Consider the following 21,715-nt stretch of genomic DNA (forward strand, 5'->3'; position numbering starts at 1 on the left):
TTTTCTAGTAGCGTATGTAGAACGTCACTGCCTTTGTCTTCCGATTCCTTACTAACTGTCAGCATAAACTATGCAAAAAACTAAAGATTATTGGCCCCTTTACCGCGAAAGAACTAGTTTCTGCTGAAGCTTACATCCTGCGTTCTGCTCAAAGAGACCGGTTATCCAGAAGAAATGGCACATTTGGAAAAGTCACAGCACAACATCAATAGCCCAAAACCTATTTCTAAATAGAGAAATAGATAGATAGCAAAGGGCTAATGCGATTGCGGACGAGAATTGCAACCTGCCAATACGCCACAGAAAACGCCAAGAAACCAATTATTTTGCCTCGTGACCACCCCACCACCAACTTGATAATTCAGCACTACCACCAACAGTTCCATCATCAAAATCACGAGTCAGTAATTAATGAACTGCGTAAAAAAATCAGCATTTCACACATCCGTGCAGCGTACACCAAAGTAAGGAAGAACTGTCAACGATGTAAGACTTCTTCGGACCTTATGAGGTCGCCGTAGGACGACGAATTGAAAAACGATGGGGAATGCTCGCTACGTGCCTGACAGTTCGGGCGATTCATATAGAAGTTGTACATTCCTTAACCACTGATTCCTGCATAATAGCGATACGCAACTTCATTGCACGTCGCGGCACGCCCAGCGTATTCTACTCTGATAGGGGGGAAAATTTCGTCGGAGCGGCTCGCCAACTAAAAGAAGCCGCCGCAGCAGTTAACGTTGATGAAGTAATGAGGGAATTCGTCGCCGTCGATACAACCTGGTCGTTTAACCCGCCTCTCGCACCACACATGGGTGGCAGTTGGGAACGACTGATAGGCAGCGTAAAGCGAAATCTTCAGTCTACCAATCCGCCACGAAATCCAACCGATGAGGTGCTGCGGAGCTTACTGATTGAAGTTAAAAATATTATGAACTCCAGGCCGATCAACCATGTCCCGAATAATGATAATGACTGCGCTCCCGCTTTAACTCCGAACCATTTCTTGCTTGGTTCTTCAAATGGAATCAAGCCAGATCATCTGATGTTCTATACTGCGCACTACTTCCAACATTAGGTTCAACGTACAGGGAAGGCAGCGCTAGTAAAAAAAGCGGAAGGCGCTATTCGGTTTAGTGCTAGAAGGGGTATATTTAAGAAGAGAAAACTGCATATTCAGTTTTTACTTTTGCACCATTTTCATTTGGGCCATAAGTCAAGATATCGTTGTCGCCTATGAAGGACAATGCTCTTGAACGCTCTCTCGTCATGTACCATGCGAGAGAGTGAATATCAACATTCATAGAGGTCTCCGAACGCGATGTGCCACGAACTGATACACTCTCTGAAAATGGTTCGATCGGCTTATTCGGATCAAAAGCCAAACTCTGCAGAACTCTGGTTTGAATTCTGTGGTAAATTAGACAAATAAATCATTAAACAGGCTGGTAGCGAGATGGATCAACTAGGTCCAAGCTCTAAAGACAGAAAAGAAAAAAAACATGCTGGTAGAGGAACTGGGGTTAATTTGCCCATAGGGGGCGAAACGCGCTAGATTATAGAAAATGAATAAAAATGCTTCTCTAAATATATGTTTATGTGTTTTCTTAAGAAAATTTAAAAAAAGCGAATAATAACGGTGTTCGTTGCAATTTTGTACGATTTTCAAGGTCAGTTTTAAGTCGATAAATAACCAAATTTCTATAACTATCGCCGAGAGAGAACACAAGTTGGCATAGTCATAGTTAAAATAACATAGTCAATATTTAAAATAACATAGCAAAAAATATGTTAAATTTGTCCTTAGAAAGCTTATTGAAGGGCCTAAATATCAATCAATTCAGGACAGAACGCCCACCCATTGGCGTAGCTAGAATATTTTTTTTGGCGGGACCTAGCAATTTCTTGTTCTACTGAAGTAATGTCGGGCGCAATAATCACGATTATCACAAATTTCGTAGTTTGCGTAGGTTTGTAATGATTTTATTTGTTTGTGATTTTTTTTTTCTTATCACTGCACTTCAGTGATATTTGTAAATTTGATTTTTCATTACGGAATTCCAGTAAAACTTTTTTCAAGAACTCTTTCGAAGAACTCACAAGGAATCTCCCTTGCGAATCTTCCACAAACTATTCAGGTATTCAATCACGTGTTTTTTAGAGATGCCTCGGATAATTGCTACATGGATTTCTTCATGAATTATTCCCAAGAAGAAGATCTGCGGGTCGGTATGCTGCTGGGTAATCGAAGGGACTTCACAAACAAATGATGAAAAGTAGAATATTTACGTTCTTAATGCATTTATTAAACCCCTATGCGGCGTGTAAGTTGAATATTTGAAAATAAAACACTGCAACACGTTTCGATTTTGTCATGCTTTGTTTTTATTGCAATATCGATTGCGGGTGAGTATTCACAATGGCTTTCAAGTAAAAATGTAATTAAAAATTAACAATAAGCTACCTAATGCACCTGTCGTATCATACTACTCACAATATGTACTAATAGGTCTCATCCCGTTATAAACAATGCAGAAACTTGATTGAGAACCATCGGATCGCTTAGGAATGGTAACAGTTTAAGTTGATAGTTTTGAATAGCACATGAGTATTTGCTAAAATGCTTGAGATAAACAATTGTTAACAGCTTCTGCAAGCTACTCCGTACATAGGTATGAATGATTATACTAATATAAATAAATTGCCCGTACCTGTTCATTCTACAATATATTGTTCAGCTTCAGCCCTGCCTTGGAGGAAGGTATTCTCGTGTTGGGAGTTGCGGTGAAGGCGAAAATTGACCTTCTGGTTGTCCAGGCGCTGGATAGCCCTGTTGACTTGGTCCGCTAGGGAAAGCAGGGCCTGTTGGGACACCGGCCGCCGGATAGCCTGTTGGCACATTGGATGGAATTTGACCGCCTTGTTGGAACCCACCTGTTGGGCGAGCGCTAGGATATCCACCAGCCGGACCAGTCGGATATCCTGGCGCAGTTCCTTGTGGTCCAAGAGACGCACCAGTTGGTGGTCCCACAGGAGATCCACCAGGAATTCCAATGGGAGAAGCCCCTGGCAGTCCACCGATTTGACCACCTGAAGGACGACCTCCCTGGGTTCTTCCAGGATATGGTGCTCCACCTGCAGTGGGACCAGTTGGGCTTCCAACACCTGGGGCGGTTCCTGGTTGACCTCCTGGATAACCATCTGATGGCAAACGGCTACCTTGTGGAGTGTCGTACAGATTTGCGTTTTTCTCAAACAATCCTGGTGCACTGGCACAGTCGAACTGATTCCACCAAACGCATACGAAGTGTTCCTGACTGAATATCGTACCATTTGGACAAAGGAAATCAAATGTACGGTTCAAGGCGCATATGTGGAACACTTGACATTGAGCTTCGACATCAGCATAATATCCTGGATAAGGTTGTTGCTTACAATCAAACGAAGTTTCGGGTATTTCAGAAAAGATGGGATAGTCTACACCAGGCTCGCCAGGAATAGCAGAATAGTCACCGCCCTCATATTGACCATCATTACTGGAACCACCAGGCCGTCCAACAGAATCCCCAGCTGGTCCAGATGGGCTAGGTTGCACTGAACCAATACCGCCTGTAGGCCTTTGTTGACCAGCACCTCCACTAGTAGGTCGGGATCCAATTGAAGGGAATCCAACGTTGTCACCAGTGAAACCAGATCCAGTGCCTACATTTCCGAAACCAGTACCTCCAACCGATGTTCCCTGGAATGACCCAGTTCCGATAAAATCAGGTTGCCCCGCAGCAGGATATCCAGCACTCCCAGTGGGACCTACTGTTCCAGGTTGTCCAAAACCTGGACCGGAAGGTCTACCAGAAGGGTATCCGGTGCTTCCAAATTGATAAGATGGAGTAGTTGACCCTGCCACACCACCGAATCCTGACGGCGTTGGATATCCCGCTGGACTAGTCCCAGGGAAACCAGGACGACTGGTACTGGCGATTCCCAATCCTGAATCTGGTCTGTCATAATTATAGCCATTTTGTGCCTGCAAAATAATAATGTGACAGAATGAAATTGTTTCTAAAGCAACTATGAAATATTGCACACTTGTTCAGAACCGGAGTCATAGTGTGTGGGATGTAAATGTAATATAATATGTATGAAATGAATGATATTTTATACTCACCCAATTTAATCTGCACATTGCACATAATGCTGTAAAATAGAAAAAAGAAAAAAATAATTAAATGTTATTTATGATATTTATATCAAGCCATAAAAGTTCCTAAATATCTCAAAAGATTGTTTGTTCTTCTACAGAAGAACATTATTGTCTTGCAACAATGTTTTTTATACATAATCGTCCATCAACGATATTATAGCGATTATTGCATATAATTTTATTCAAAAGGAGTAGAATTATAGATATTGTCATATATAAATCTGCATGGCATGGTTACGCATTGATAAATTCAGCATACAAACCATTTTTCATGCAGATGATATACATAAACTTTATTTTAATTGTGTGTGTTAACCATAATGGCTATGTCCCATCACCTTCGTAGTACAATTTATTTACATATTTATTTTACTGAACCAAACGAAATACGGAAAATTTCAAAACAATATAACAAGGGTTTTCGGGCCTTTTGGTTTGCCGAGTAAGTTTGAAAATTAATAGGGTAACGACTGTTTATTTCGTTCATAACCACTAACAGTTGGCGCCAGCGGCAAAAATTGCAGACAACAACCTTTCGAACATTTAGTTTCTCTTACCGGCCGCCGAGCGGCGACACTGATGTTTGTATTCCTCTCACTGATCGCGCTACGCTGGATTCTCAAATTTCTCAAACTTTCAACACAAGCGCACGGAAGAATGGTAGTCGTAGAGCTGTCAAAACGTATGGAAAATAATGAAAATCGTAAATTGCTCGCAATTAGGAAACTGAATCAAAAAAGTAGTGATTAGAAATCAAGTGTAAAGTGAAAACATTATTTTTTGTGTTTAGTTCATCTTCCGTGGTGCTTTCTTTGCTTCAGGATTTCGTTTTTACTACCATTGAAAAAGAGCCATCTATTGCCTTTTCAGTTTTGAATATCGCCCTTTTTCGCGGATATAAATTTGATACAATTTTAAACTTAAATAACCGCTCAAAAGGTATGTGTTGTGGGTTAAGCTTTTCTTCATCCTGATTTCATACCTGACCACTTAGAAAGTTGGCGTCAAAGTTGTTCAGTAGCTCAAGGGCTATCATTATTTAAGTTAATCTCCAGTTTCGAGGCCCAAATAAAGATACCCTTTGAGCAACTGAACAACTTTGCCAAAGCGCTATATTTCTAAGTGATCGGGCTGCTGAGATAATTGCAAAACAAATTTGTCATGTTCATTGGCGTAATCTGGTGGCAAAATTTAAAACCAACTAGCTTGATCGATGATTGCCCTTGGCTTATTAAACAACTTTACCAAAGACGCCATCTTTTTAAGTGGTCAGGCTCCTGAGATATCTGCAAAACAAAAGTTTCATTCTCGCAAGCGCTGCCTGATGGCAAAACTTAGAATCAACTGTCTTACAATGATAGTCCTTGAGTTACTGAACAACTTTGCAAAAGACGCCATCTTTCTGGGTGATCAGGTACCTGAGATATCCGCAAAACAAATTCATGCTCACTAGCGCCGCCTGGTGGCAAAATTTTGAATTTATTGGTTCAAACAATTACAGCCTTTGAGCTACCGTAAGACGGGGTATCAGGTATCAGAAGGCCGGCTCCAAAGGCACGTTCCCCACCAGTTGGGAGATTTGTGCCATCGCCATATTTGAGCCTATTTTATCATCTACCCGATGGGAGAGGAAAGGGAAGGGAAAGATGGGAGGAAATAGGAGTGGGACCCCTTGAAGAGGGAAGATCGCATAAGCGAAATGAGAGCATGTAGCTCCATACCACAATGGGTTCGAACAGCGCCCTAAAAAGGGCACTGCAAAACGCATGAGCGTAAAGAGAGCCTATAGCTCATTACCCCAGCGGGTTAAAAATAACAGAATGCCCTGAAGATTCAGGCTTCAGTTTCACTTAATAAGTGTTTACCAAGCAATTGGAATCGCATTTGCGCAAAAACTGGACAGTTACATATCAGGTGATACGAAGTTCCATAATCGGAGTCACAACTACCACACACAAACGAGTCAGCACGCTGAATATTTGCCATGTGATAGTTGAGTCGGCAGTGGCCTGTCAACGCTCTGACCAAGAGACTGCAATTCTGCTTTGACAGATTTGTTAAATACTTCGCCACCCTTGGAGATGGCTCAGTAATGTACAATTTTGTTTGACGACATGACTCCAAACTATTCCAATATTGCTTGTGCTGAGTTGCCGCCCAGGAGTTTATCTGAAGCTTCACCCAGCACTTCGAAATGGGAATAGCCGGCTCAGGGCCAATGAAGTCATGCGATGCTCCATCGCGAGCTAGCTCATCAGCCAATTCATTTCCAGCGATGGAAGAATGGCCAGGTACCCATACAAGGTTTACAGAGCTGACTGAATTCAGTTCCTCAATTTGAGTTCGACATGCGATAACAAGCTTCGATCTTGAGTTGGCCGAAGCGAGAGCTTTTATAGCAGCCTGACTATCTGAACAGAAGTATATGACTTTACCCATTACGCGCTGTTGAAGTGCTGATTGCACTCCACACATAAGAGCAAATATTTCCGCCTTAAAAACGGTGCAGTTTCTACCAAGTGAGTAAAACTGATTCAGCCTTAGCTCACGAGAATATACTCCTGCACCAGCTCTACCTTCAAGAAGGGAGCCATCAGTGTAACATACTATATTGTTTGATATACTTCTTTCCAAATAGCCAGACGTCCACTCTTCCCGTGAAGGGAATTGTGTGGTAAATGTCCTGTAAGGAAAGTGTCAAGCAATTGTGAGATCACTTGGAGCAAGGACAATTTTGTCCCAATTCACCAAAAGTGGAAACAACGAAATGTGTGTAGATCTACGATTCACTGGATTTTTCTCCAGTAGATCAAGTACCCATAAACGGTAAGAGCAAGAAAGTGCTTCTTGTTTAAGATATATGTGTAGTGGCGCAACGTCGAAAATGGCCTCAAGCGCTGCTGTGGGAGTTGTAGAGAACGCACCAGACATCGCCATCAAGCACATCCTTTGGAGATGGCCCAATTTTGATTGGATTGTTCTCACTTCGCCCTTTTGCCACCACACAAGACATCCATATGCCAATATTGGTCGAACAACTGTTGTGTAAATCCATTTGATATATTTGGGTTTGAGGCCCCAAGTTTTACCAAAGGTTCGCCGGCATTGACCGAAGGCCATGCAAGCTTTTTTGACTCTGAAATCAATGTGAGGTGTCCATGAAAGTTTGGAATCTAGAATGACTCCGACATACTTTACTTGATCAGTCACATTAATCTCAGTGTCAAAAAGACGTAAAGGTCGAATTCCATCGCGGTTTCGTCTTTCCGTAAAAAGAACAATAGATGTTTTATTCGGGTTAACCGAAAGGCCATATTGGCGACACCAACCCTCGACTACCTGAAGGGCACTTTGCATCAGGTCGAATAGGGTGCTTATGCACATACCAACTATCAGAGCTAGATAGTCGTCGGCAAATCCATAAGTTGGAAAACCGCAATTATTGAGTTGCCTCAATAGCGTATCTGCTACGAGATTCCACAAAAGTGGTGACAAAACTCCCCCTTGGGGGCATCCGCAAACGCTCAATTTTCGAATCGCTGCTTGACGCAATGTCGAGGAGAGATGTCGGTTTTTGAGCATTTTATGAATCCAATTTGTAATCATTGTAGGTAGCCCATGGTTTCGTGCAGCTTCCAATATGGCATCGAAAGACACGTTATCAAAGGCACCCTCAATATCCAAGAAAACACCCAAGCAGGATTGCTTCTGAGCGAATGCTTTCTCTATATCGTATACAACTTTGTGTAAAAGAGTCACAGTGGACTTTCCAGATTGGTAAGCATGTTGATTCACGTGAAGAGGCATGTTTGCCAAATAAACATCACGGATGTGATGATCGATAATGCGTTCCAGACATTTCAGAAGAAAAGAGGTCAGACTGATTGGTCTAAACATTCTCGCAAGCGCTGCCTGATGGCAAAACTTAGAATCAACTATCTTACAATGATAGTCCTTGAGTTACTGAACAACTTTGCAAAAGACGCCATCTTTCTGGGTGATCAGGTACCTGAGATATCCGCAAAACCAATTCATGCTCACTAGCGCCGCCTGGTGGCAAAATTTTGAATTTATTGGTTCAAATAATTACAGCCTTTGAGCTACCGTAAGACGGGGTAACTTTGATAGTTTTTTCGAAGGAAACTTGAATATTTATGCATGCTGTTTCAAAGAATTATAATTTATATTTTTAAAACAAGTACTGGTATCCTAACTATCGATTGCAGTTGATAGAATGCCAAAAGATTGATTCTGAATGGATATATAATTTTTCATATAATTGAAAGTCGGTTTTCTGTTTTGAGGTAACATTGATAGTCGAACAAAATTTAATGAATTACGGAACATTTATAGGGCGTTGCATACTTCTAGGCGTTTAACGCTATATGGAAATTTTTGACTTCGATTACAAAAATGGTCCCAGTTTGTAAAAATGGTATTCGCTAAGAGATTTGAGACCGAATTCATGTTCTACTCCAACTAGACTGTCAAGGATAAGTGACGAACTCATTATGGCTTCATCAAATAGTGATCGTAGAACACATTGTTTGTTAGCTTTTAAAAAATGCTGAAATCTTATAAATTTTCAATATTTGTATATAAATCCTCAAATGTGCTTGATTCCAATGAAAATAGCTTCAACGTGAAGTGTCTTACTAATACTTTTCACTTTTGCATTCGTTTTGCTTAACTGCTTAACAGAAACTTCGTTTTTTCGTTTAGTATGTTGTGGGTCTCGCACTATCAAAGTTACCCGCATTATCAAAGTTACCCCGTTTTACTGTACTCAGATGCCCGCATGGTTCACGAGATCAGAAGGCAAACTTTATTGCAGACGCATTTAGGCCTACACAATGTTCTACAATATTTTAGAACAATCGATTTGGAGCAACTTTGGCCAAGAACCCAATTTTTATCTCCTATGGTTCGCGGTTATGATTTTTTTTAATAAAAGAGTTAGGGTGGTCCAGAAAAAACAGTTTTCCTTAAATTTTTATACGATAATTTCTCACAAAAACTTTGTTCCAAGTACTTTTAGACCTTTTGATTGCGCAACTTTTTGCTGAAGAAACTTCTGTTCTATCTTTTATGGTTGCAGAGTTATCAAAGATTTTCTTTGGAGAAATGGTTGTTTTCAAATGCCAATAGCTCTGAAAGGCGCAAACGGATTCTCAATCTTTTGTCACCATTTGAAAGATCATTTTATTTCTGTTCATGGTGAGAAAACTGAGAGGAAGTTTTTTGTTTGAAGAGATTGAAAATATTTTGAAAATAATAAGTTTTTACACGAAAAACGTTCATAACTTGAAAAATAATCGTGATAGCTTATTGGTGCTTTCAGCAAAAATGTGCAAAATTGAAAGTTCTGAAAGTGTTCGATACAAGGTATTCATAAAAAATCAACGTTTAAAAACATATTATTTTCAAAATATTGTCAATCTCTTCGAAAAAATACGTCCTCACAGTTTTCTTACCATAAACAAAAAATATTATCTTTCTAATGACGACAAAAGCTTGAAAATCCGTTTGCGCCTTTCAGAGATATTGACATTTGAAAACAACAATTTATTTTTTGAACGAAATTTGTGATAACTCTACAATCATAAAAGAGAGAACAGAAGTTTCTTCGGCAAAAAATTGCGCAATCAAAAGGTCTAAAAGTGATTGGAACAATGTTTTTGCGAGAAATTATCGAATAAAAAGTCATCAAGGAAAACTGATTTTTCAGGACCATCCTAACGTATTTGTTAAAAAAAAATCATAACTCGCGAACCATCATCATCTTTCTGGCGTTACGTCCCCACTGGGACAGAGCCTGCTTCTCAGCTTAGTGTTCTAATGAGCACTTCCACAGTTATTAACTGAGAGCTTACTATGCCAATGACCATTTTTGCATGCGTATATCGTGTGGCAGGTACGAAGATACTCTATGCCCAGGGAAGTCGAGAAAATTTCCAACCCAAAAAGATCCTCGATCGGTGGGATTCGAACCCACGACCCTCAGCTTGGTCTTGCTGAATAGATGCGCGTTTACCGCTACGGCTATCTGGGCCCCTCAACTCGCGAACCATAAGAGATAGAAAATTGGGTTCTTGGGCAAAGTTACTCCAAATCGATGGTTCTAAAACATTTGTGGAACTTGTGAAGGCCTAAATGCGTCAGCAAAAAAGTTTGTGTTCTGATCTCGTAAACCATGTGGGCCACCCTAATTTCACATCACTGAAAAAATGTCTAAAACATGTGGAGAAATTTCCCGAAGACACCATATATCCAGGGATTGAATCCGGAGAAAATTGAGAGAATCTCTCACGTATCGCTCTCTGTAACTATCATAACATGCTGCACATTATGAGAGACTTTTTATCGTATACTGCTACAACTTTGATCAGATTGGGGGAATAGTAGTGCATGATAAAACCCCTCAAAACATGCTCCAAGCCTGGGGGACACTATTGCTATTGGAAGTTCGTGGATTGTTTATCGTGCCAGTAAAAAAAAACACTTATCCCCAACGGTAAACAAGCGAGAAAAATGGATTTTATCATCGCTCTCTCTTTGGGGCTCTCGCTCGCTGCTTCCATTTATCAGACTTGTTACACCTTGCGATACAATGACGATCGTGGACCGCAACAGATGGGATGTTTTTCTATGCTTGCTTTGATCGTGCTTCATACTCAAATGATAACGAATTCTGCAATGCCTGCATATATCTAAAACTGACGGTTTAGGCGCAAACAGGTTTTGTCTTCCTTTGGGACCAATGTGCAATGTTCATCAATTAAAAACGCCACTTAGAATCAAACGCTTTGCGGACCCTCTGACCCCCTAGAGGTTCACGGACCACCGGTTGGGAAACCCTGGACTAAAGCATCATTTAAGGTCGAAAATGTGATTGGAACCATTTTCCCTTATAACTGGTTAATTTTCGCCATACAAACTTGAAACTCGTTGAGCTCCGTCTGATGAATAAATTTATTCTCCTTCTTGGCATTACGTCCTCACTGGGTCAGAGCCTGCTTATCAGCTTAGTGTTCTTATGAGCACTTCCACAGTTATTAACTGAAAGCTCTCTAAGAGACGAACCAGCCAAGGGCTGAAAGTCTCGATAATAAAGACAATTCATTCATTGAAAGCTCTCTTTGCCAAAGCTGCCATTTTCGCATTCGTATATCGTGTGGCAAGTACGATTATACTCTATGCCCAGGGAAGCCAAGGAAATTTCCATTACGAAAAGATCCTGGATCGACCGGGACTCGAACCCAGACACCTTGAGCGAGATGGATCAACTAGGTCCGAGCTCTAAAGACAGCAAAGAAAAAAAAAACCCAGACACCTTTAGCATGGCTTTGTTTTGGAGCCGCGGACTTTAACCACTCGGCTAAGGAAGGCCCCATGAATAAATTTAGGGGGTGTAACTTAAGGTTTTTGTAGTTTCATCATTATGGGCCACCGTTAAGAAACATACTGTTAAAATAAATTATTGAAATAAATAGATTCGATTTAAGTTTAAGCTCCCTTGCACGTACGTACGTAGTACACGTATTGTACCTATAGTAGCGTTATTAAGGGAAACTATTTTTTATTAAACAAAATAGAGGAAGAGCTTTTATATGAATCAAATGCTGTTGACCCATTCTTTAAAAAATCATAAAGTTTTGTGAAAATACGATTTTGATTTATGTTTTGCCTACGCCTTGAAGCTAGTGCTACTATAAGCAATTAGAAAACGTAATACTATAGGCACTGGTGTTGCTGCAGTGGCACAAGCGGTATTAAATATAAAAAATATGAGTTTCTATACTTTTCATATTTTTTTACAAAACTAAAATAAAAAAGCCTCCAGATGACGTAAAAATGACGCCGCTGGCTTTATTTTTTGATTTTCTGCGAATATTTGTTCTTAACTGTGCGGCTATTGATACATCGACTCTAATTAATGTTCGATAAAATCCCTATATATAGTGTTTTTTACCACTAAAGAATCTATTAAAAGAATAAACCAAGAATATTTTCTAGAACCCACTAAAATTCTTATTAGAAATCCGGTAAATCTTCTTTAGTGAATTGTAAATGATCTTAAAGAATATCATGAATTTCCTACCAACGATCTTATTAGAACATTGGCATGCATCTTACAAGAAATCTGTCAATGTTCAATTATGAAATCCAGAAATCCACCTATAATCTAACGAGAAATCTGTAAATAAGTTTTAGAAAATATGCCAAAGACCTTCGCAAGAAATCCACTGCATTTTGCTTATAATATTACCAGATATCCGTTGTAAATTCCAAAATTCCAAAATATGGCCCTCATGTTATCTCAAGGATGAATATTCCCGCGGATTAATAATTATTATAGACACATTCAGTATCAGCGTAACCTTTGATTATTTGCATACATTGTGCCTACAGAACAATTTATTTCCAGTACATTCGCGTACGCGTATCCAACTTAGCCAGCAAGATCAAACGGGCACAATAAAGAAAGATCAACCGCACGCCATTCGAGTATCAGTTTGAGGGATTGATTGCGAACGGAGTCTGAGTCTGCGTCTCGACATCATGTGCATTCTATGATTCCGGAGTTCTCTTTTACGTGCTAGGGCAGCGACATTCTAGTGTGATTGTACCAACGGTGAACTGACATTATGTTAGAATGTTACTGAAGGAAAAAAACAATTAAGGTTACTTAAATGTCTAAATGAGGATGCCGATCCAAGTGGAAATAAATCGCTAACAATGCGTGACATCAGCAATTTTGAATCAATTAAATCGAGATTTGCTAGTGCACCTTTTTCCACGATCCATTAATACTATTTTAACAATTAGATTAGGCATTTTTTTAAACTGGCTTATATCAGATCAATCACTTGATATGGAGGAGCTCTCAGCGTCAGTTCCGTTTCAATCAGTTTTTTATGCTCCAGATACACTTCAGCAATATTTACCCAAACGAAGCGCCGACTCAAAGAGTAATAAATTTGGCTGTCAGCATTTTTAATTGTCCATTGAAAACATTGGATGCTGTACTGTTTGTTTCTCGATTGCATCCTTACTTCAGAACAAGAGGCCTACATATATAGTTTTTCTGTGAGAAATATAGTAACGATCCTAAGCGTGTTGATTAGTTACCACTCAACATCAGCTCATCATTTTGAGCCGTGTGTGAATTAGAAGTACCGTAGAACGGGGTATCTTTGATAATGCGGGTAACTTTGATAGTGCGTTACTCACCTCGTACTGCACCAAATATCATAATTTCTTTTAATCGGTTAAGGAAAACGAATGCAAAACTAAAGAATACTAGTATGACACTTCATGTAAGAGCTGTTTTCATTTGAATCGAGAGCATTTGAGGATTTATATACGAATATTAAAAATTGATGCGATTTTAGCATTTTCGAAACGTTTACAAACAATCTGTTCTATGATCAAAATTTGATGTAGTTATGAATAGTTGGTCACTTATCTTTGACAGCCTAGTTATCATGGAATTAGAATATGGTCTCAAATGTCTTAGCGAAAAGCATTTTCACAAACTGGGACCACTTTTGTAATCTAAGTCAGAAATTTTCATATAACGTTAAACGCCTAGAGGTATGCAATGCCCTACAAATGTTACGTAATTCATTCAATTTTGTTCGATTCATACTCCACTATCAAAGTTACCCCAAAACAGCAACCCGACTTTTGATTATATGAAAAATTATAAATCCATTCAAAATAAATCTTTTGGCAATCTATCAGTTGCTATCGATAGCTAGGATGCCAGTACTTGTTTTAAAAATATTAACTATAATTCTTTGAAACAGCATGCATAAATATTCAAGTTTTCTTCGAAAAAACTATCAAAGTTACCCCGTTTTACGGTATTTGCCGCAAACACTGCACTGGAGGTCATCAGCATCCACTGAAGATAATCCAACAAAATGAATGATCAAAGTTAGATTTGAGTTAACGGGTTAAGATCATTTATTGGGTTTAATGAGGAACGGAAATTCGTGGATGATATTGCGAACTTTATCATAAATTGGAGTACCACATAAATTTTGGAGTGACAAATAAGTGTGATAGAAGTGCACGCTTATCGTATCGATATAGCATGACTCCACATCGAGGCGTTGATAGGCGCGTGGCGTACTCACGGGCATATTGATTTCACGGTTTTTGGTTCGATTCCAGGTTGCCGCGAGTATTTTTTTTGTTTTCAAGTTTTGGTATCGAAAGACAAAACTATGAATTTCAACCAGATATGGCAAAACTTCATAACGGGTTTCCATGTATTTCGATAGTACATTTTCCTGAGTGTGAAGATTAGTAGTAGACTTTGGGGCAAATAAGCCATTACATACACTTTGCAATTGGATTAAATTAACTAATTGAAGTGAAATATGCGAAAAAGTGATCACGTCTTCTCGGTGAGAATCAAACTCACAAGTCCCTGTTCGCTAGAGTCGTGAGTTCGATTGTCACCGAGAAGAAATGTTACTTTTTCGCGTATTTCCTTTCAATTTGTTCATTTAATCCAATTGCAAAGTAAATGTAATGTTTAGTTTTCTGCACGTTGTTTTGTTTGTGCGTAGACAAAACCTGGTTTCAAAAACAGTTTTTTACCGATTTATATGACAAACTGCGCTCACTTTTCGACAAAGTTTGAAATCACGAGCCTTCCCAATCCTTCCAAATTGAATGCAACCACATGTAGCAAAAGAACAATTTGGCGTGGAAAGTTGGAGAAATATGTTGATTGGTATTCTGAAGAATTCAAAATACTTTTAAAGCAGGGGATTGTAACATGGCGCCCAACATAAAAACCCACGTTGGGTTTTCTATGTAACACAGGTGTTGAAGGCGCGATCGATTCTAGGTTAGGTTTAGAATTAAGTAGGGTTAGATATTTTCCATCATGATCGATGGTGAACGCAGTCTTGCTTGATATGGCACCAATGGTGTTGCAAGACAAAGTATTCCGTTATTTTTGCAGTGATTTTAAGTTTCGGTAGGTTAAGAGCAGCATTCGATGTTCCTTGTGGAAGATTATTTGTTCGAGGTTACATAGGCTAGTTAGGTTAGGAATTGATCAGTCTCTTCAAGGTCTTACCGTCATACAGCGCTACAGAATTTTTGTGGATGCTTTGCAATCATCCACAAAAATTTCGTTCTTCGTTGGTGAAGGTTGTATTACAATTTTTTTTGTTGTTTATTGAATGTTGGTCCATTTGCGTTCAATCACTAAATAGTGTGTAAAAGGCCCTAAGCCAAATTGACTGGAACCTTACAAAGGTATAAAAAATTAAATGCTTCAAGACAGCACATGGTTTGTGACGTGTTCAAATAGCCCGAAAGAAGGCAAAATTAGGACTTGATTAATTTGTGCATTTTATTGCTTCCCGACACCAGATATCAACTAGTTAATGTCAAAGGGGTCGATTCATTATAAGGGTGCCTTGTAGGAGATGGAATCCTAGACAAAATTCAGCTATGCTGACAGAACTTGTACCACAGTCGACTAAGAGCAATAAAGCTTATTAAAACACTTGTATTTACGGGAATGATTTGAGGACCCAAAAAAATTGATATGAAACCTCGTCATCTCGTAGAGCTCAAATAGTGACGTTCTCCATAAAAGTAGTAGTGGGAACGTTACAAATGTAACTTGATGTTCTGTGATTTGTCTGCTCGTGTAATTGTCTTAATTTATTATTTTTTGTAACCAAGAGAGAATCCTTTGTCAACAATCGTTGAGCGTAAGACTTGATGATAACCGTACAATTTATCTCCATGATGTGAGGCAGGTGCTCTGACATCAGAATCTCAATTTATGAGGTGTTTTTTGCGTTTGTCTCTTCCATATCAAATATAGCCAGATTGATACGAAGTCCATTTTTAGTTCGGAGGACTTTGAAGGATGTCCAGATACTTTTCTTACTAAGATCCATCGGATTGGCCCAAGCATTGTTGAGGTTTACACATCGATCCACTCAGGTTTACATGTCGAGTAAACTGTTAAAGATCAGTCGAGAGTTTTCATACTTTCTTAAGACCCATCTCCTCCCACCACGGCATCTTGAACTCTCAATTTCAAGAAGTTAAGCAATGCGTCCACTTTGAAAAAATCGACGACCACCATTAACACAAATAATCAATACCAATCAAGTATACAGTAAATAGGAAAGCTCTTTCTCATATTCATGAGCTAATGAAAATTAAGGTTTTAGTAAAAATTATGTTCATGTGTAAATGTTTCAACTTTTAGAAACAATGATTCTCACGATTATGGATGACACAACCAAAGTCATGTCTCACATGAGTTCTGCATATGATATAAAAATTAAAATGCTGTATTTATTAAATATGGCATTGTCAAAAAGGCCCACAATTTGCATATGTATTTTCTATCCCGCAAAATTGATGAATGCAGATTTTCCTAAGAAAATTTCAGTAAATACCCAATACTCGATATTGAAAGGGTCATCGAGTTAGGAAGGTATCGAGTTACAGAACACAAATCCAGTGCAACTGCGATTCAAGGAACCACCCAGACAACCAAAATGTTCGTATAACGAAATCACCTGGAAATCAAATGTCGCGAAAAGGCCTTCGTACAAAAGTGGAGGCGATATACGTGCATATATTTTGTGATTAATAATAGCATAAAATGCGAGTGTATAAATTTTCTACCGAACTAACCTGTGATCTTATGCGACTTAACTTATGATGACAAATGTAGATTTGACAGCTGCTACGGATTTATTCGACTTACTTTGTACGAGTGTACAAGACGAAAAAAAAAATGTTCAAATGAACTCAGAGAAAAAAAAACCTTTTATGCGAGGAAACTCATCAATCTGACGATGTTATGCACTGCGTTTTGCTGGTTTGATGAAATTTGTATGAATAAACGAGTTATTACGTGAACTATTATGCGACTTTTGTTTGTCTGTGCATCGAGTTAGCTGTGTAAACCAACTTTTAATATGGTTCTCTAACTCGATATCGAGAGGCGGGGTTGGTGGTCTAATGGCTACCGCTTCTGCTCCATAAGCAGAAGGTCATGGGTTCAATCCCAGGACCGTCCCTTTCCTCGTACTTTGTAGTTTATATCTCTCACTTGCTTCTATCTTCCATTCTTTATCTATCACACTCAAACTATTCATTCATAGCAAATGCTAGAACCAGAGACGGACGTGAAACCGTTTTCCTAACGCTTCCATAAGATTCCACGCACATGCCTTTCCTTATGCCTGATACATAGTCTGCTAACCACAAAAGCAAACCTACCTCTCTGCCATGTCTTTCCCCCAATCCATACACTTCCGCATGAACTGGCGTAGATGCAGTCGGACTCCACGGTCTACAGTGGGCCAGCATAAGTGCAGCATCATTTCCTCCCCCTTCCCCACATTGGTCTGCACTCTGACGTGGCAGGCGCCATTGTTGCCTAAAAATAGAAGATCACCAGCACTCATACACTGAGGATGTCTGTTAGTCCCAAGCAGTCATTCGGTTGGTTCCTTGTGTAAGTGCAGCTGATCTGGCGATACTGGAGTAGCATCCACGGGCGGCCAATCAAGCTCAAGCTCAAGCTCTCTAACTCGATATCGAGATACGAAATATCGAGTAAGGAAGAGTTAACTGTATCTACCTTTAGGGGTATTCCGCGGTTTATTATGCTTTAAATTTTGAGATAACTCAAGAAGTAAATTACTTTTAAGAGTTTGGCTTTCATATTTGACGTCAGGGGCCATGATTATAGTAAAGTGGCGTCATTTTCAATATTACCAATCATGGTTTACATGGGAATTCCGCGGGTGACCAAGGCGGTAAAATCCTAATTTCGCAACTTTGTCGCTGTCTAATAGTTTTGACCATATTTTACAGTCAGGTCTCCTATTAGACACTGCCACCCACTTTACGCCCACCGCGTTTTTAGCTATCGTTCAATGAATTACCTGCTTCGCTCTTGTCCACAGTTGATCAGCAGAAGTTTTCTCGTTTAATTTTGTATTGGGAAAGGCATTTAAGGGGTCAGGATCCGTCATTGTTTTCAGAATTTTCGAGAGCAGTTTTTTTCGTTCAAGTCAAGAAAAATTACAGGAAAATGTGTTCACTGTATTCGGTTCTCCAACCGAAACACAGTAAACACATTTTCATCGAATAATTATTAGTTTTGAACAGAAAAACTGCTTTTAAAGTTTCGATAATGACGATGATTACGATGACGGAGCGTTGAACGTTAACATCAAATTTCTTGTAAATGAAAGCATCAATCGAAAAAATATTTGGTAGGCATAATAATGACCATCACGTGTAACCGGTACCAAATATTTTTTCGAAAAAAGTTCTCAATTTTGAGAAATAAAATATTTTACGCGTAACATTTAGCGATTTTTGTGCATAGTGCATAGAAACTATCGCATATGCGTTACTATGTGGCGAGTAGCGAATGCATGTAACCCATTGGGTTGTTAGCGCTGAAAAAGTTTCAGTCTTTTGAAGCTTGATCTAAAGAGCACATTTTTCTTAGTATAACCAAATTTTATTGCGCTTCGATATCTTAATTTTGATTTTGTCTTAATTTCTTAATTTCGTCCCGTAGTAAAATTTGCCGAGGGATTCAGAAGTGATTTCCATACTAACTTCAAACATGTTTCAAAAATAGTTCCAGGGCACGGAAAATTATGAAGCTTTGGGTTCTGGCCCAGTTTTCAGCGTAGAATGATATGCAGAAAAGTGGATACCGTAAAACGGGGTAACTTTGATAGTTTTTTCGAAGAAAACTTGAATATTTATGCATGCTGTTTCAAAGAATTATAACTCATATTTTTAAAACAAGTACTGGCATCCTAACTATCGATTGCAGTTGATAGATTGCCAAAAGATTTATTCTGAATAGGCATATAATTTGTCATATAATCGAAAGTCGGTTTTCTGTTTTGGGGTAACTTTGATAATGGAGCATCAATCGAACAAAGTGAATGAATTACGGAACATTTGTAGGGCGTTGCATACCTCTAGGCGTTTAACGCTATATGGAAATTTCTGACTTAGATTACAAAAATGGTCCCAGTTTGTAAAAAATAGTTTTCGCTTAGAGTTTTAAGACCGAATTCATGTTCTACTATAACTAGGCTGTCAAGTATAAGTGACGAATTCATTATGACTTCATCAAATAGTGATCGTAGAACAGATTGTTTGGGAGCGTTTCAAAATTGCTAAAATCTTATAAATTTTCAATATTTGCATATAAATCCTCAAATGTACTTGATTCCAACGAAAATAGCTTTAACATGTAGTGTCATACTAATACTCTTTACTTTTGCATTCGTTTTGCTTAACGAATTAACAGAAACTTTATTATTTCGTTTAGTATGTTGAGAGTCTCGCACTATCAAAGTTACCCGCATTATCAAAGTTACCCCGTTTTACGGTACCCCTAAACAAGCCAATTGATTCTAGTGAAATTTGGTAGGGAGTAAGTTCATATCATTCTTCAGTCACAATCGAGAAATCAGCTTCAAACGATTGAAAATACCTGAGAAATTTAGGTGGGGGGAAAGTGGGTGGCAGCATCTTATAGGAGATGTACTGTCAGACATAAAACCGCATATTTACAGTGAAAATAACCTTTATATGTGTAAATTACACGGAATGTTTTTTTACAAATTGAGATTATAAGTTTAATATTATATTAGGCAGCGTCAATTTATTATGTAGCGCTAAAATTTGATTTATTTTTAATCATGCGGTAGTTGACAGCACTTGTTTTGAGAATATGAAACTTGTAATATTTGCATGTTCTAACAAAATCTATAAATATAAATAAAAATGAAATGGTGTTAGTGTGTCATGAAATGGTTTGAGAACGAATCAACGGATTTACCTGATCCTTTCACAATCACGTTTTTGAAGTGTTCCGACGTGTTTGCGTGTACAAAAAGTCGATGAACTTCATGATAAGGAAAACAGAGGAAGAAAACTGACACTTTCAGATGAATTTTGTTTCGCATTATCAAAAAGCCTACTGCGAGACAAAACATGGTTTGTTGGGTTAACTTGTTTGTGATAAGTATCTAAAAAACTGATCAAAGTAGCCGGATTATAGTACGTTCGAATGTACTTTCAATCGAAAATGTGTTGTATTCCCATTTACGCTAGTAGAATTAAGTGGGCTATGGATTCGAACGAATAGGATTCGATCGAAAGTTAGATTCGCCAAAAGCAAGAAAGGGAGTGAATATGTTAATTTACATATCTAAGAGATATCAGATAGGTTCAATATTTCATTTAAATCATATATCCCAAGACTGGTGCTTTTGGTATAATTGTTTGTTAAACCAAAGACTATTCACGGCGTTGTGAAAAAAAAATGAAACTCATGTATTTCCGAGATTCGTATAAGCTGGAAATCTTGTGATTTCGGTATCTCGAGTAGAGTAAAGTTGGGCAAAAGTTTGATCTTAGTGAAATAATCAATAACTACAGTAAAACTATAGTAGTTAAAAAGGAATGAATACTACACAGTGAAACTTCAGCATACAACAATTTTGCTGATCTTTTGTCGAAATATTTATCCATTTTTAGTAATAAAAGATTCAAAATTGATTGCCTTCAATGAAACTTTGCTCCACCGGTGGAGCACGACGATCATTGTTCATTTACTCTGTTATTTTGCAAATCGCCCAATTATTCACCAATATTCTTCTGATGAATATTATAACAAGCCCAACACTTGATCACATTTGATTCCACTTCTCACTTTTCAACAAAACATACCCAAAAGAATGGCTAACCGCGCCATAGCTGCTCCAGATAAGTCCTCACTACTTTAGTTCTTCTTTCAATGCACACGATCACGTTCCCGGAAGGATTCAGACTGATTGTACTCCTATGTTGCTGATCCTAGCTGCCACTGCTACCACATGCTATTCCCCACAGACGAGTAGAACCTAGACGTATGCTTTGCATATATTACTAACTACCCAAATTCTACAATAGAACTGATCCGTTCTGGCTCTCTCGATACTATTTATACTGTAAACAAAGTGCCTCCCCGAACATTGCTAATGAAAATCCAATCTATCCGCAAAAATGTCTTTCCTAAACACCCACTCTCTTGCTGATTTTCATTCTCAACACACCATGAGGCGCTTCTAATGTAGGGGGAGGATGCGCTTCAATTCGATGCTGCCAATACAGTGTGCGACCGATAGAAAACAAGAAAAATTGATTCCATACTGCTGTTTTTCTATTATAAAGCTTAACGATGTTCTTCAGCAACTTCTTAGAGTACCTACCTATGCAAGATATTTTTCATTGTATTTTTGCCCATAATTCTGGAAAATTTCATGATACTGTAATCCGATTTTATCACGATTTTATTTCTTCCTAATGGAGTACAAATATCAATGTAACCAGCAGTGAATGAACGTTGTTTGTCGAATTGTATGTTGTGAAGTTTTTCGCGTTAAAGAATGTTTATTTCTATAAAAATAATGTAAAAATTCAAAATCT

The 21,715-nt window shown here is 38.6% G+C and overlaps 1 protein-coding gene across 1 annotated transcript; it reads right to left on the reverse strand.

The window, feature by feature from the left end:
- Positions 1-2,361: 2,361 nt before the first annotated feature.
- Positions 2,362-21,264, reverse strand: LOC5564435. The gene is made up of 3 exons (XM_001648725.2): positions 20,978-21,264; positions 4,166-4,194; positions 2,362-4,024 (listed from the first exon to the last, which is right to left on the reverse strand). Exon 3 carries the CDS (start codon positions 3,331-3,333, stop codon positions 2,716-2,718), a length of 618 nt encoding a protein of 205 aa, XP_001648775.2. The 5' UTR covers positions 3,334-4,024; positions 4,166-4,194; positions 20,978-21,264; the 3' UTR covers positions 2,362-2,715.
- Positions 21,265-21,715: the final 451 nt, after the last annotated feature.

This window comes from Aedes aegypti, chromosome 3, assembly GCF_002204515.2.
Source record: "Aedes aegypti strain LVP_AGWG chromosome 3, AaegL5.0 Primary Assembly, whole genome shotgun sequence".
NCBI classification, from domain to species: domain Eukaryota; kingdom Metazoa; phylum Arthropoda; class Insecta; order Diptera; family Culicidae; genus Aedes; species Aedes aegypti.

Coding starts and splice junctions, on each gene's coding strand:
- LOC5564435 (XM_001648725.2), bottom strand. CDS start 3,333: ATGGTACGATATTCAGTCAGGAACACTTCGTATGCGTTTGGTGGAATC.